This window comes from Syngnathus leptorhynchus, chromosome 6 (genome assembly GCF_054491065.1).
Source record: "Syngnathus leptorhynchus isolate UIUO chromosome 6, UIUO_Slep, whole genome shotgun sequence".
NCBI lineage: Eukaryota > Metazoa > Chordata > Actinopteri > Syngnathiformes > Syngnathidae > Syngnathus > Syngnathus leptorhynchus.
In genome coordinates, this window is record NC_141200.1 from 6678906 (window position 1) to 6695951 (window position 17046).

The 17046-nt window shown below is 43.8% G+C and overlaps 1 protein-coding gene and 1 pseudogene across 3 annotated transcripts; one reads left to right on the forward strand and one right to left on the reverse strand.

The window, feature by feature from the left end:
• The first annotated feature begins 28 nt into the window (after positions 1-28).
• Positions 29-4098, forward strand: LOC147055665 (uncharacterized; annotated as a pseudogene).
• Positions 4099-4836: 738 nt separating this feature from the next.
• Positions 4837-16851, reverse strand: tdrd12 (tudor domain containing 12). Of its 3 annotated transcripts, XM_085914285.1 has the most exons (35): positions 16714-16851; positions 16446-16493; positions 15873-16037; positions 15653-15789; positions 15359-15475; positions 15234-15289; positions 15071-15156; positions 14529-14715; positions 14070-14122; positions 13909-13976; positions 13768-13833; positions 13036-13098; positions 12853-12913; positions 12635-12742; positions 12166-12348; positions 11932-12085; positions 11529-11656; positions 11224-11415; positions 11016-11144; positions 10582-10699; positions 9891-10030; positions 9582-9811; positions 9065-9146; positions 8793-8974; positions 8410-8617; positions 8072-8164; positions 7848-8002; positions 7270-7452; positions 7124-7185; positions 6983-7049; positions 6661-6774; positions 6330-6483; positions 6191-6251; positions 5986-6073; positions 4837-5477 (listed from the first exon to the last, which is right to left on the reverse strand). In XM_085914285.1, the coding sequence occupies exons 2-34, from the start codon at positions 16467-16469 to the stop codon at positions 5988-5990; spliced, it is 3912 nt and encodes a 1303-aa protein (XP_085770411.1). In that variant the 5' UTR covers positions 16470-16493; positions 16714-16851; the 3' UTR covers positions 4837-5477; positions 5986-5987. The 3 variants fall into 3 exon arrangements, with proteins under 3 accessions (XP_085770411.1, XP_085770412.1, XP_085770410.1); XM_085914286.1 differs by lacking the exon at positions 4837-5477 and having other exon boundaries at positions 5489-6073; positions 7270-7449; XM_085914284.1 differs by lacking the exon at positions 4837-5477 and having other exon boundaries at positions 5489-6073.
• Between the last annotated feature and the right edge of the window lie 195 nt (positions 16852-17046).

A 17046-nucleotide genomic window follows, 5' to 3' on the forward strand; every position in this document is an offset into this window, starting at 1 on the left:
AGTCTCTGGACTGTTCTTGAGCGTTGAGATGGGAAGTGGAGCGTCCGCCACCACCACCACCGAGGCATCCCGGGTGGACGATGAGCGGCCCGACCTGGTGCAGACCCCCACTCCTGTGGTCAGGACCCCCACCCCTGTGGTCCGGACGCCCACCCCTGTAGTCAGAACACCCACTCCTGCGGTCCTGAGTGGAGAAACAGTCCTGGTGATAGAAGTTTGATGCTGGATGTGATGTCATCAAGATGGTACTGATATTTAGTGTCCATGTTTGTTCGCAGGTGGACGATGAACATCAAGCAGTGGACGTCCTGTCTGTCACTAGTGACCAGAATCATTCAAAAGAGGATGACGAAGAAGATGTGGTGTCAAGTGATGTCAATCCACTCGTGACCGTGAGCAGCTTGGCAGCATGCTAACAAATCTTAAAAATGCTAAAATGCCAGATGCATAAGGCCATCCCGCGATATGTGTTTCAAATAGGAAGTGTCTGGGGAGGGAGAGGAAGTGTCTGTGAACTTTGAGAGTTTTCTCCACAACAATGGAACTTTGTACAGCTGCTTCGAGCACCTCGGGAACAGAGTGTACGTGGACGAGGCGCAGGTATCGACAAACAAAACGCTTGATATTAGCGTGGCTGCCGATCTCTCATAAGAATGTGACTCCAACATGAACTCTTATTGAGCAGAAGCTGCAGCCTTTCCCCAAGGAATGGTACGAGATGGGACGCTTCATCAACCCAAACCAGGAGGTGTGTGTCATCTCCATCTCACTTCTTGTCTATGACGCCCAAGCATCCCTTCCTGTCTTTTAACCATTCGAGCTTTGAGACCTGATGAGCATCAACCATCAGTTCCGGCTTGTGTGTGTGACCAATCAACTTTTTCATCTTGTTTTATCCACAGTGTACATGTTTCCCCTCAGGTCTCCGCCCAGCCACCGGTCGCCAGCGTCCAGCCAGTGGCGGTAGTGGGCAAGGACGACCGCACAGGCAGCATCTTCATTCCAGGAAAAGGAAGTGTGATGACGTATATGTTTGAGGTGAAACCCCCTTATGGTGATAACTTGTTTGTCTTCCAAGTTCTAACCACTGTGGGTGGGCGTTTTCCAGGAGAGAATGAACGTGTGCCGGTTCTGGGATCCTCATTCGGGCGTGTGGCTGTTGCTCCCTCTCCAGTGGGAGATGAATGTGGACTTTGTGCAAAGCAGAGTCCACAGAGTCATGGTAAGGAGGCATGGCCCGGGAGCTGGGCACGGCACAGCCAACATTTATAACATCAGGGGTCTTAAAACATTTGAGTCATTATATAACTTAAAAGACTATCCCCAATACAGTAAAAGAAGGTTCTACTAGCTACAGATTGTGTTTCGGTTTCGCATCCACAGTCGGTTCTGCCAGGTCTGCAGGACCAGAAGGAAATTACGGCAGCACTGCGACTTTGTAACTATGATAGCGAGGAAGTCATCTCTGCCTACCTCACAATGTTTGGAGAGGTCCTCCTGCAAGCTAATGCCAGTGGAGATCCAGGATACAGTGACCTTAACTCATTCAGGTTAGCCAACGTGTATGCTCTGGTTTTATGTCATGTTGGTTATGTGCGGAGGTTTAAAAACACTAACGTACCTATTTTGAGAAAGGATTACAAACACATAAACCTTCTATGATATAGAACCTGAAACAAATCTACTTAAGTACATTCATGAGGTTTTTTTTGTCATTTCCACTGCTGATGACAATCCTGTTGCTTGTGTGGTCCATTCAGAGCTCTTCTGGAGCGTGACCGTCTGATTGAGGATCTGAGGCAGCAGCTTGAGTCCAAACAGAGAGAGGCGGATGAGCATCTCCACAGGAACAAGTTCTTGGTCAGGGAGACTCGCCATCTTGGCGAGATTGTGCAAAACCTCAACCGCAAGACGGCCGAGCTTGAGGCTGACCGGCAGGAGATCCAGGAAAAGATCCGGTCCCTACAGAGTCGTCAAACACCCGTGTCGTCCGCCAGGAATTTCACTGCTTCCAGGCCCGCTGTAGATCCAAATAGGCTTCGACAGGCCAGCGGACTAGCTCGAGAACTCAAGGTGTCTGCCAAACAGCTGAGGTCTTGGCTCCTCCTGACATTGAGTGACTTGAAGAACGTCCTGACCCAGACGGAGGACGTCTTGAAGAAGATGGTTGAAGCCCAGCGGCAAACAGACGGCGAGGCGCAGACGCTGCGCTCGCTCTATCAGAAGGAGGTGCTAGAGAGACGAACTTTGTACAACAAGCTCCTTGAGCTGCAAGGGAATGTCAGAGTCTTTTGCAGGTGCAGGAACGTCTCCAGACCAGGAACCTCCTCGTGTCTGGACCAGTACGACCAGCAGGAAGTCACGCTAATTCACAAGAACACCAAGAAGAAGTTCTTTTTTGACAAAGTCTACGCACCCACCAGCACACAGGTACCACAACAGTAACAGACACGCACTCTACTAGTTACTTTTCACTACTGATGAAGATGCTGATGGTACACAACAGAGCTCTTCTGGAGCGTGCTGGGGTGATCGAGGATCCGAGGCTACACTTTGAATCCAAACAAAAACAATCTCTTCAACTTATCGAGTTGCTGTTTTTGTGTTTGTCCCGCAGGAGGAGGTTTTTGCCGGCACCGTGCCGCTTATCACTTCTTGTGCAGACGGCTACAACGTATGCATCTTGGCATATGGGCAGACGGGCTCGGGAAAGACCTTCACGATGATGGGCACCAAGGACAAGCCCGGAGTTAACATCAGGTGTGTAGGACCTGCTCAAAGAAATCGAATTACTGGGAATCATTCTTATCTTTAGGCTTCATGTGTCTTTTGTTGATTGATGAGTGCCCATCCAAATATTTCATGTTTCTAGTGTTCCATTGTCATGATGTTGCTGCCCCTTGCAGGTCCATACGTGAACTTCTCCACGTGTGTTCACTCAAAGAAAAAGTGTCTTATGTTCTCAAGGTACTATCAACACACTCTTTAGATGAGATACAAAATGCCCGAGATCCAACTTTCGTCCGTTCGCATTTCGCAAATCCCCAAATGTTCAATAATTGGATATTTTGTTGTAAAATTTTCTGAATGTTTGCAATTGCTTCTAAATTCATAACATAGTGGTGGTTTACTGTGTTAGCTATTTTGACCTTGAAAGGCATTGCCATTATTCTTTTTTGTTGGGGCGATGTGTGTAGATTTCCATGTTGGAGATTTATAACGACACACTCAATGACCTGCTAGTGAAAAATCCCACCGCTTCCTCCACTCTGGACATCCGCGTGCAGGGAAAGTTTGTGTCTGTGCCAGGACTGACACACGTGGAGGTTCGGACCGAGGACGATATCATCAACGTCATGGAGACTGGAGAAAAGAACAGGAAGATGGGCGCCACCAAGATGAACATACACAGGTGGGGATGACAAAGGTGATGTGAGGGCGATGAGAAGGAAGATGGGATTAAATCCCAAGAGAACAACCCTTCTCCTGTGTTGTTGTGTCCAGTTCTCGCTCTCACCTGCTGGTGGCGCTGGAGGTGTGTGGCAGTGATTCATTGTCCGGAGAGAGTACACGGGGCACACTGACCTTAGGCGACCTGGCCGGGTCCGAGCGAATCTCCAGGACAGAGGCCGAAGGCCAGCGCCTGGTCGAGGCTGCCGCCATCAATAAGTCACTGACCGCGTTGGGACAAGTAAGCACCAATGCACAGAACTGATGATGTCACACAACTCATGACATCACATGCCAGCTCATTGTGTATGTGTGTTATGTGTATTTAGGTGTTTGCAGCTCTGAAGTGTAATGCCCTTCACGTGCCCTTCAGGAACTGTAAACTGACTCACCTTCTACAGCCCAGCCTCAGCGGAGACGCCAAGGTCCCACTGTGGTGTCTCGTTTGATCTGTATTCTGTATTCATTCTGATTCCAGCTTTGTGATTCTCACCTCAGTGCTGCGTATTCATCAACGTGAGTCCGGATTCCAAGGACGAGGTAGAGACACTCAGCACGCTCCAGTTTGGCTCGTCCATTCGTCATGTGGCACTGGGAAAAGCCACCAAGAACATCACGCCGGCAAAAGGCAACAAGACTTTAAAATAGGTGAAATCATGACAAGCAACATGTTCATTTACACACAAAAAAATATTTTAGTCATGAAGGTCACCAACTGATGTCCACTTTTAATATTTTTCTTCTTCACATTGAGGTCCTCTTTATTTAAGCACATCAGAAATGGCCAGTGACTGAAATGACTGAAATTGGTGATTTTTAAAATATATCGACATATATTGATTTGAAAACAAGTAAACAATTTGAGTGCACGATTATCAACAATACTACACAGATATTATACATGTTTATATTTTTAAAATCTTCCTGAGTGTCTTGAGATATCTTTGTCTTTAGTCATAATACACCAAAAGACAAATCATTCAAGACATATTTCATGCTGTGGTGAAATCGGTTAGTTTTCAGAGCAAATCTGTCCGTCACTGGGCGGACCTCCAAAATTGGTTAAAAGATAAGAAAAAAGGAAACTTGTCAGGGAGTGGTTCCCTGTGGGGAGCACATCTCGTCAAGTGCTGCCACAATCATTACAGTATTTTTATGGCATAGTTTTTTACTCCCGATACATCCTACTCATTTTTATCCAAGATTTGTACAAATAGTGTCTGGAATTTGGGATCTAGTATACTCACTAAGATGTTATACACGACTGGGATGTGAATCCTCGTCTCCTGTATCAATTATAGCAATCCATTAAATACATGTTGCAAAAGAAAGAGGTGGTGAAAAATGACTTATTCGCTGATTTCTTCAGAACAAAATTTATAGAATGGAATTTGGAAGCAAGTTTTATTCTCCTTTGCAAAAGTTTTATTGTGAAAAATAGGCCATCTTGGCCAAACAGGCCTATTAATTTCCAATTTAAAGTGACCACACTTGTAACTCAAAACATTTGCATCACAAATAATCTTTCCTCATTGAAATGAATGGGATACTAATTGATCCCTTCCAGCCCTCTCAAAATATCCCAAACTAATTCAACATGTTTTCTTTTCAAAATAAACTGCGCTCTAACATGCAAACACAGAAAATGCGAGCGCAAAACAAAGTGCAATGTAATGTCCTTCCTTGTTCTTATAAATTCTCTGCAAAATAACAGTGCAGTGTCTTAAAGTGGGATCTCATTGAGCGGCAAAGCTTGGCAAAGGTTTGCGACTGTAGCAAATGTTTTTTGTCAGGATTTGTTAAAGGTTGCCGAGGGTGAGGCAAGTGGAGCTGTAATTGGTTGTTACCATGTCATTTTTGGTCAACAGCAAGTGGCAAAATGTCTTTTTAAAACTGTATATGAAAAATAATGTTTTTCAAATTGATCCATCCATCCATTTTCTGTACCGCTTTGTCCCCAAAGGGGTCGTGGGCATCTTGGAGCTTATCCCAGCTGTCATCGGGCAGTAGGCGGGGGACACCCTGAACTGGTTTGAAATTAATGATAGATCAAATTTATTCAAAATTTTACTGCTGAAAGTGATTAAAGAAGTAAAATAAGTAAGTTACATGTACAAACACTCGCAAGCATTCACCACTCAGTGAGATAAATGAAATAAAATAAATGTTTCACAAACTGGCAGACTTGTAAACCGAGGTTCCATCCTATGTACAATGCATAGACAAGCTATTAGCCACTTTCTAAAATTATGTTTTTGCAGTTTTGCCACCAGAATTTTTAACATCATAAAAGAATAAAATATAACCATAGTAAACATGCCATTTAGATTGGTTTTATATAGCGCTTTTCTAAGTACTCAGAGCCGCTTTACATAGATAATTCACACGCGTCTCGTGCCTGCTATGTCTGCGCTTGGATGAAGATAAGACTTGGAGCATGCGTGAGGACGCAGGCGCACCTGGCTGCCGCGAGAATATATATATATATTCTTCTTTTTATACATATACATATGAAAAGACAAGTGTGTTGATGACCTTCAGCATGAGGAGTCGCTGTCGCTGCTGCTGCTGTACCCGTTGACAAAGCGGTGTTCTTCTCCCGTGTCACTCACAAACGCATGACCTGAACAACAAGATGGCATCATGTGGAGGTGGTGCTCAGGTCACATGGATGAAGCACACCTAGTATGTCTAGGGCCCACACTCTAAGCCTACTAATGAGTGTTTTGAATGTTCTTACTATGACGTGACACAATATCTTCTTGCTCCAGGTGCTCCATGTCATAACTCACAAAAATGTTCTGCGGGAAGAAAAAAATATATCGCTGAAGCCTAAATGTTGCTTTGATGGGAATGCAAGGAGTTAACTCAATCGGCACCTTGCTCCTGAGAAGCGTAGGCCAGTACCCTGGCTCTTGTTTGACGAGCGTGAGGACGGGCTCGTTGCAATTCAGCTCCCAGTGGCAGCGCTCAGCCGACACGGCCGAGTGGAGATCAAAATCCACTCCATAGTGGCGACCGTTCACAATGCAACTGAACATACACACACCCACTTGTAAAATAGAACGTGCTTAGTTCAAAGCCGACTCAAAAAGTACAAATCAAACAAGGACTCAAATATGATATGTCAAGTGGAAAATGGCATGATTATCCCCTTAAGGCAAAGTAAGCCTGGCTAAACATGTATTTATTGACGCTGTCCTGACAGACCTGTACACCACGCGGTCAGTGTGGAATTCGCAGCGCTGACTCTGCGGCTCCCTTAGCTTCAGAGTGACGCTCAGTTCCGTGGACGTCTGATACCAGCGGACCTGTGGGTGCAAACTGACAAACGGCCACGTCAAAATGGCATGCATTAAGTTTCAGCGAGACGTGCCTAGATGCTGGCGCAGTGGTTCTCAAAGTAGTCTGCCCCCGCCCCACACAAGCTTTAGTACTATAGTATATAGTACTGTATAGTGTGTGTGTGTGTGTGTGTGTGTGTGTGTATATATTTAAAGAAAACTGTAAAACCACATTTGTACTGTCATACCTCTTGGTCATGTGAGCCTCTCCATGGCTCAGCTGATTGTTTTTTTGCTTGTCACCAGCATGGACGCCTGAACACATCACAAGCAAACGTCAAACAACTACTTGAGCAAGACAGTAAGCCTTAGGTTAGCCTGCTTTTTACCATCTTTGTTGTTGTTAAAATGAGGCATCTGGTTGGTTGTTGTGTCAGCACCAGTTTCAGTTCTGATGAAAAAAAATCAAAAAAGTTCCTGTTACTTTCTTTTCAAACAACAGATGATCATAGCGCTCCAAAAGTGTAAAGGTAACCTGATATTTGCAGAAGTTTGCATGATTGTCTTCTTGTCTCCTTCTGGGGGTAGATGAGGTGGCTGGAGTTCCGGTGCATCAAACGTCTTACTTCCTTCATCAGTTTTATTCCTGATAGGTAAACTGTTGCTCATATCAAAGGACTTCAAAGGTTTCACCGGAGGCTCACTTGTTTGATTCCTGCTGTGGACAAAAATTGAGTGGCAACTAGTTGGGGAAATGCTAGTCAATTTATTGGCTTTTGTCAAGGTCGGATAGGGCCAAAATCAGGCTGATTATCAGTGTACGAGGCCTATACTGTCTAGGTGTTGTCAAGTGACATGGTGGCTGGATTGGCGTCTGAAAATTGAAAATTTCAAAATTTTCTGAAAACGTTCGATAAGTGCGGATTTGACAGTGTGAATGTGTGTTTATGTATCTCGTGGCGACCAGATCAGAATACAACCCACCGGTCACTCAGAGTCAGCTGAGATAAGCTCCAGTTCATCCACGACCCAAACGAGGATAAAGCATTGTAAAAATGGACATTGGACTACAATGGGCAGCTGGATCCTGAAGATACTAACAAGCTTCCTTACCCACAAGCATGATTGGTTGCACTTGTCCTACTGAGTAGCTTCAGAAGGTTCACATGATCTGGGTTTCGTTCTGCCATGCCGGTGTTTAAAATAAGGCTAGGAACGTTGTACTCGCTGATCACAGTCTTCATACCAGATACTCGACTCTCCAGAACCTTCCAAAAGCACAAAGATTGAAGATAGTTTTCATTGACTCCAAGTTCCATCTAGATAGTTAAACATACCATAAGATCCAGAAAGACTGTTTTTCCAAGACTGAGAACGGCTCTGGCTCGGTGCTTAACACCTTGTATCTTCTGGCTGATGGCTCTGGTCACCTGAAGGTGTTCAAAGACATTTTCACTTCCTTTCTGTTTTGAGTCAAATGAATTTTCCGGTGTAAAGTACATCGTTCTATATTTTATCTAGAATTAACGTGTTCCTCAATCGAGAGCAAAATCAGCCATAATGGAAATTAATTCATTTCCAGTTTTCAGTTTTGTTGAGAAAGTATGCTTGTATGGATTCCCTTTGAGGAGCTTGCATGTAGTGTTGGCAACAAAAGGAGGTTGCCATCGGCTACCTTGGGATGCCAGTCAGCCTCTGCGTCACAAGGCTTCACCTGGCACAAAATCATTTCCACTGCTTGGCCAGGCAAAGAGTGGAACTCTTCCGGCAGCCGCAGGATCTGGTGGGATTTGACTTCTGCCTCTTTTCCGATGTCAATGAAGCGAGCGAGGACACTGAAAAATAGGTGGCCTTTGTTGTCTGGGACAGTCAGGACCTTCACCCTGCAGGAACAGGTGGAACTATGCTTAGCATCATACAGACAATGCACATAATGAGTGTACATACATCACAAACAAGGGTTTTTGGCAATATTGTGATTTATCACATCGCTGGTGTGTCTAAAATGTCATTGCTCTTGATGAATGGGGCTTAGTCGTAGTGTGCAGCGAGGACTACCTGTGAAAATGGTGGTTGTCCTGCACAGCATACAAGCCTCCTTGCAACACCTCCTCAGGACACGGTTTGCTGTCAGCATAGTAAGACGTCATGTCAGCCACCATTCTTTCAAAGACTTGGTTCTCCTTCTGGATGATACGACCATAGAAGACGGACGCTGTCTTGATGTGGAGAGGCAACACCTGCACACAAATCCTATATCACAGCTGATGTGTATGTTCTTCTTTGCGTGGTTGTGTATATATATGGGTGAATATATGCGGCATGGTGACCTCTATGAGTCCGGAAGCAGGAAGTTCGGACTGATCCAGTTGAGGAATGAGTCTGTGGCGATCTGGACACGCAGCACCAAACCTGCACAGAGAAACACAAACAAACCTCATTTAAAAAAATATATATATTGGCTTAGCTTGGAGATAAATTTAAACATATGTTTTTGCGGCACAACATGCTGGGCAGCACTGAGCTCTACTAGATATGGTATAATTTAAGACAGGCAGATAAATCCCCTTTCTAAGCAGCAATAATGTACCTACTAAGAAGTATTTTCCTTTATATATTTTATTTTGAAACATTCATTTTAATATGTTTGAATTATGAATGCCTGTTGGTGATTTTTAATTTTTTAAAATGTTTTTACATCATCTCTTAATATTGTGATTTCGCTCCTACTGCGGCTTGGGTCTGGAAAAGGGGTTTCACTGTATATCCAAAAGTCCCTAACTTGAATGATTGTACAAAGTCTGTATTTTTCGCCTTCATACTGTATGTTGTGTGGCGTCTTCAAACCTGCACAACCCAAAGCTCTTCAGGTGGTGACATAGTGGCCGCTCAGTCTTTTGCTCCTCTCGGGCCACGTCGGCAGCCTCTGCGAAAGACAGCAACTCTGCAGGGAGTAGAGCATGGCTTCGTTTGAGGTAGCGCACCAGGCCACCAACGTGCTGCGCATTCTTCTCAGAGATCAGCAGCAAGGACTTGCAGACTTGAGAGACTTTTGCCATTGAGTCTTGAGGGGAAGGCTTGAGAAGGGAAGCAGAGATGGAATTAAAGTCACATCAGATGAAGACCTAAAACATCTGATGCCCCGCCAGGTCTTACAAGGTCGGTGAGATTCCTGAAATTGCGGCTCATGCAAAAGAGTCGGCTTCCGAATATTTTGGAAGAACTTGGGAAGCCAAAGTGGACCACACAGGTAGCATCTGTCAGCCCCAAACACTTCAGGCACTCTCCGGTGGTGACTAAAACAAAACACAAGCAATTTCCTGATAAGTGTTGATTTTCCTTTTAATCATGTCACATATCATATATGCCAAGAATCAAAAATTTCTTTCTTTTTGATCATATCTTGTTGGCTGATCAACTTCAAAATCTAATATTTTTGAAAAAGGTCCATGTTATGATCAACTCTTGCATTTGAAAAATAAAGTTATGTTGTTAGAAAAGTAAAGTTGCATGTTTGCAATGCAACAAAATGTCAGAAGATTGGCAGACCTGAGGAAAGTAAGAGTGTCAAAGAAAAAGAGCAAATGAGTCTGATAAGGCTTTTTATTTGTCTGCAGTGTGAACCTTGCTTGTTTAACTGCTCATCAAAGTGTTTGTGGACAGTATGAAGCTAACTTGAGAAAAGTGTAAAGCATCCATGCGCATTTGTCAATGGACATTGAGGACTGGTACAGTTCTTGTACAGCTTTCGTTTGGTCAAAGACAAATGTTTTCAAAGAGACAATGGTTATCCAGACCCGGAAAAGTACTGCCAAAGTGTGAGGATGTAAAATGTGTTGTGCTTTACCCAGAATGACTTGTGCGCCAGGGCAAATTCCGTTGCCCCACTGCTGGAGCACAAAATTCAATGTGTGCATTAAGTCCTCATGAATCTTCAGACTGAATGCTGATTTAGAGCTCACAGCCTGTTGGAGACAAGAAAAGTTCATTATTATTATTATTACACTAAGTTTATCTCAAATATATTTGCTGCTTGAAAAAGCATTTTAAGTATCCAACGTGTGAATAATTAATTGCTTTACCACAGTATAAATGAGCACCATGTCATTGGCAACGTTGAAAGTTGTTATCAACACTGACTGTGCTTTAGTAATCAAGGTCAGCGGACACAAAAAAAAAAAAAAAGCTATTGGGGTGGGGAAAAAATCTAATTGATAAAATAAATGAATTGCGTAACAATACAACGCTTCTTCAAAACACAGATTTGTCATTACTACTCACCTTGTAGACATTTTCAACCTCTTCAGTAGAGTCGCAGACGATGAGAGTCTTCTGGCCCACATCAGGGCTGAAATCCAATGCGCTCAACAATGTGGAGATCTTGCTCCTCTCCAAGGTCATAAGTACAAGCTGTGACAAGATATCGATATCATCATCATCATCATCATCATCATCCCAGTTACAAGATCAGAGTTTCTTCTGCAGTCACCTGTTGCACGTTTCCATACAGCGCCGCTTCTTCAGGAGCTGCTATGAAGACACTAGCGAAAGGCATGTGCTCTGCCATCAAAGCCTCCATGTGACTTGTCCACCGCTTGGCCACAGCAATCAGTTGTTGTGGACATGAGGACATTTCCTGACGTGAGCTGATCTTCTGAAAATGCAGCAAAATCTTCTCCATCTGAAAGGAGGAGGGAGCAACGATTGTTTGAGTGTCATTAGCGGTGAAATGTTTTTCAGTAGAATAATAACTGTGGCCAAATTCCAAACTTTACAACAGCACCAAGGTGTCACCTGCACCGACGCTAGCGTGAAGAGCTGGTCAGCCTCATCCAGCACAAGGTGACTCAAACGCAGGAACAAAAAGCAGTGACACGACAGCAGACGCACCAGACTGAAGGGAGTGGTCACTAGCAATAGGCCTGTACAGGAAACAGGAAGAAATAGAAAGGCAGTTCTAACCACAACACTTGGCTTGCACAGTGTCCCACAGCATGGTAGAGCGCAGGTCAGTGTAAAGACTAAGGCAGCATGGGACTTTTTTAGGCACTGGTTGCTACGTGACCCAGCGGAAAGCAAACTTCTTTGGATGTTGAGTAGGTCAAAGCTCCACAATGTGCATTTGTTACAGTTTCAACTGTAAGGCCTGACTTTGCTAGTCGGAGGGGTATAGGACAAGCATGTTCTAGTAACTTACAATCTTTGGGCATCTTGAAGGCTTTGGCTTCATCTTTGCCACCACCAAGAAGTACGCTGGTTGGATTGAGACGCTGGGTAAGCTTGCACTCCTCTAGAAGGTCGCAGATCAGCTGGACCTTCTCCCAGCCAGGACACAGCACCACTGCTACCGGCTACGAGTGCACACAACACAGGCAGCTTGTCTTCTTTCTTCTAGATGTTGAAATGTGTGATATTAGCAATGTGTGCTCACGCCAGCTCTGGAGGAGGAGATGGTGAAGATAGTGCATAGCACTATGTTGCTGAGAAGGGGGGCCAGGTAGCTTTGAGGCTGGTCAGCGCTATGCGAGATGACTATGGTGTTGTTTCCTCTACCCACAGAGGGCCAACTTAGAAGGTCTGTGGAAGACAGGCAGACCTGCTTCCTCTGCAATATCTAGAGACAGCAGAAACAAACAAAAACATTTGAGTCCTTCTGTGTGATTGTGATGCTTCACTGTTTGAGACTCCAGCATCCTGATAACATCTTGGCGGTCCCAAAAAACAAGTTTAGTATAGATTGAAATTGGTGTCTAGAGATTGGTTTCTGATTGTTTCGTGCAAAAATTAAAAATAATAAAGGGCCCAGTTTCAAAGAATTAGAATCATCTGTCAACAATGTTTTTAACATGTAAAATAAATGGCAGCTGTAGCACTATTAATCACAGTAGGTCATTGTGTACCCTGTAAAGTGACTCGGTGATGGGTGCGTCAGCCAGACTTGAACACAGCTCTATCGGGATAGCAGAGTGCACCAGAACGCCGCCCGTCTTGGGAGCATCAAGAATCACCTGACAACAAAAAATTAAAATCATCTCATGTTGACAATGCATTCTTTTAACAAGGTGGTCACATGGACTTGAAGCAACTAACAAGACTCAGTGAATAAAATCAGGCCTACCGGCTCATCTTCGTCATCTGATTGAAAATTCAAAGGCTGTGGATTCAACCACTCCAAAAGTCTTCAAGCAGCAATAAGAAAGGAAAGGGTTCAGATTAAATGTGGTGTGGAAGTAGGGTCATCATGAGGTAATACTGATACAGTATTTCAAAATGGATGATATGTAACACTGTCTAGAAACACCTTGCGCATGCAGAGCTGTCGTTGCTCGTGTTCAGCACGTCCAGTTGGGCGGGAGGCGGTGCGCTGAAACATGCACACAACACCTTCAGGCTGATGTTACACATCTTTGATTGCTTGCTGTATATTCATTTTACGCCAGCGGTTTTCAAGCTTTGTCGGTCCAATGACTCAAAAATCACACAGCATAGATATTTCCCTGGTACCTTAAAATGTGGTGGGTTTGACATTATTCTCCAATGAAATTACTGACACGCATGTGGCATGTTGATGCTTGGTTTATCCTCAGAGTCTCTCGCAGTTTTGAGATGTTCATTTAAAGCTGTGTGATGGATTGAGGTCAGCTCAGTGGCCTAGTGGTAGAATGTCTGCCCTGAGACTGGAAGGTTGTGGTTTCAAACCCCGGCTGGGTCATACCAAAGACTATAAAAATGGGACCCATTGCCTCCCTGCTTGGCACTCAGCATTAAGGGTTGGAATTGGGGAGTTAGATCACCAAAATGATTCCAGAGCGCGCCACCGCCGCTGCTCATTGCTCCCCTCTCCCCCAGGGGATGGATCAAAATCACACAGGGATAGGTTAAATGCAGAGGACATATTTCACCACACCCAGATGTGTGTGTGACAATCATTGGGACTTTAACTTTGACTTTAACCTCATTGACCTGTGGGGAGATCAACCACACAATCTTCAAGTGCCAGCCACTCAGACAAGAGCGTGATGTCATCACTCACTTGAACAGATTGAGGTGGGACTTGAAGACGGCAGCCAAGGAGGTGTCAGATTCCTCTGATGAGTCACTGAAATGACACAATTCTGTCACATGACTAAACCTTTTTTGTTTCTTTACCTTATTCACATTGATGCACTTTCACCTCTCGGGTTGGCTGCCTGGTAATGCTTTTCCATCCTTTGACCTACTGATTCCCTCACACTCTAGGCTCTGAACAAAAGCAACCATAAAAGAAAATTGAAACGACATGTTTACGAAACAGAAATTGAAAATTTAGTGGAACATTCACTCACAAACACTCACCTGAGGGGTCCCTGTCATCCCATTACAGACTCTCGTTTTAGCGGGCTGGATCACTGAAGTTTAGATTACATTAAATAATTGTTATCTAGGCAACAAACACCATGCAGTACTACTTTCCAACTAGCAAGGCTGGGTTAATTACATTCCAACTCGTGATGATAGATTAAAAGCTCAATAACTTGGAGCTGTGCAATGCGGTTTGACACAAATAACCACCGTTCAAATCCCAGTAATGACAAACATCCTAATGGACCCTACTCCCAAGACTCTGTCTGTGTTAAAGTGAGGAGTGGGATGAGTGGGAAAATGCCTGTGTAGATATGATGATATCTGGAAATGGTTGGGGCAAAAAATAAATAAATGTGTTGATCATTTTTTCAAGTTGACTTAATCGATTTTTTCTCAGCCTTGAAAAAAATGGTGATTCTATCTGAATATAGATGCTGAACCTGTTCTAACCTGGAGCAGGTGCAGTTTCCACTGGTGATAATGGAACTGGAGCAGCTGCTGCCTGTGCAGGCGTGTTAGGGCAGCGGCTTAAAATCCTAAAATGCTGAGCATTAATCTGCTCCAACTTGCTGCTGTTGGAACAGTCTTGGCTGTGGATGGCAAACCTCTTAGAAACCAGCTCATCATTCACACAAATCTGAAAATAAAAAGAATATTATGTAATGTAGAGTCATGACATATAACATATTAGCTCAATCGGTTTAATCCAGTCCTTTGAGGCAAGTAACTTTTTCATATGTTGTATACAAAAAGCTGTATTTCTGGAGTGCCGACCAACCCATCAAGCGTGACATAAAACAAAATCAATATTGTTACTCAATGAGGCAATTTGTAATCACCTTTAAATACGGGGGAAATGCATGATATGTCTCCTTTCGAGGTGTGAGTTCATGTGGAGCATTTGGATATTGGAGGGAAATGATTGCGGACATATGTCACACAAAACATGTAGACATTCCATACATTAAATATTTGTGTTCATGTGAGATGACCTTGACGCCCTTGATGTTCACGTAGAGCTCGATGGCAGTGGAGTTGGACTCTTCCTTGAGTAGAACGGCCTCAGTCTGACTTGAAGCTTTGATATGTGGAAAAAAACATTTGAGGTGATGAATGCTGAAAAGCATGTGTGTGTCCTGATTATGCGTGTCTCACTCTCGAGAAGGTCACACACGTAGGATGTGGCTGAGCAGTCCCAGTGGCTGGATTGCCTGTAAACCAAACACAAGTCCATTACAGGCAGGCTGTATCATGGAGCTAGTGATGAGGAGCGCTCTTACACCAGTTTGGCCTCCTGACAAAAAGACACTTGCAGCGTCAGGGGCGTTACTCTCGCTAAGTGGAACCTCCTCATCCAGAACGGCAGCTGAAGGAAATCTTGCTTAACATGTCGGACTCTTGAATGATGACAAGAATAAAACATGAGACATCAGCTGCCACATTCTGACAGCCATGGCACCAATTTGTTTTTAGGTGAATCAGAAAATTAAACATGATTTCTTTTGTCATCAGATTATTCAATTAATTGAAGCCCTCGCATTAAGAAGGAAGTGAACACACAGTTATAGTCTTACCGGCTGAGGAGGACAATAAGAGATTCTCCATGGTCCAGCAGCTGACAGCAAGCAAGACACGGTTGTGCCTCTGAGAGTATGTTTTCCAGCCTGGCCCGGCACCACATCTTATTCTGGGACCAGTACACTACACATACCTGAGACCAACACACACATAAAGCCTCAGAGAACACACAAACACACACAGGTCCATAAGACAGCTGAATGAATGGACGCTTACCTGTCCCTGCTCCAGCGAGGAGGGCGTCATTGCACACTGGTCACTGGTGTCAGCACCATAGAAGTGGTTCATGCGTGCAAACAGCTTGTCATACTGATGCTTGCCCACTGCATCAATGCCAACATGACTGTCCAGCTGGGCCCAGATGCATGATGGGTGCACCAACTGTGATGATGGAAACAGAGCTGCTTATGTACATTTCTAAATGGGTTGCCAAAAATGCCAATGATTAATTCAGAATTTAGTCATACCAATAATGTCACAGCTGATAAAAAAAAACCATATTGCTCATTTAATTTAATTGCAAGGTAGGTCGACTCGTTTTTTTTTTTTAATTAAATATAAATAATAATGCTGACATTGACTTTAAGGATAAATTATTGAACAAAAGCTCAATGCTAGTACTGTTGGGGGGGGGGTTACCTTTCCGACCCCGAAATTACTTTATTAATTCTTCTGAATAATTGTTGCTTCTACCAACATGATATATTTGCACGTACATCTTTTTATTAGGAAAATGACATCAATTATTGAAAACGAAAGCCACGTGACAATGATCAGGTACCTACTTACCTTCAAATTGAGCAACTTGGACATAGTCTTTGGCCTCGCAGACGCTCGCTTGGTCAGAGAAGACGAAAAAAAGTACAATAAAATAGTATTATTTAACGAACGTGAAGTTATTTAGCCAAACGACGACGTGCGATCACACAAAAATAGCTGCTAATTAAAAGGCCAAAATTAGCCCGTGCCATATTTCCACTGGAAAAAGCTAATTACATCCGATTACATCAACTCAATGTGGCTCAAAATTTCTCGTTATAATTACGACTGTCATTACCTTTGATTCCAGTAGAAATTCAACTAAATTGATAGAACCGCAGCAACTACAATCGGGTTACCGGAAAGAAAGGAAACACCTGCTCTCGATGGAGAAAAATCAAATGTAACTGGCTAACTGTTACCACTTGAGGCGCTATCTGTAACCGGACTGCATGCTTCTTTTAACTTTATGAGGGAAAATGCAAAATGCTGCTAACTTCATTCGATTACAATCGTGAAGTATTCAATGAAGTGTTGTGCTCAAATAGAAGTACACATTCATCAAATAAAACCTTAATTCAAGCAGAAAAAGAAACCCTTTGAGACCAAGCTTTGTTTTTCAAAAGGGAAA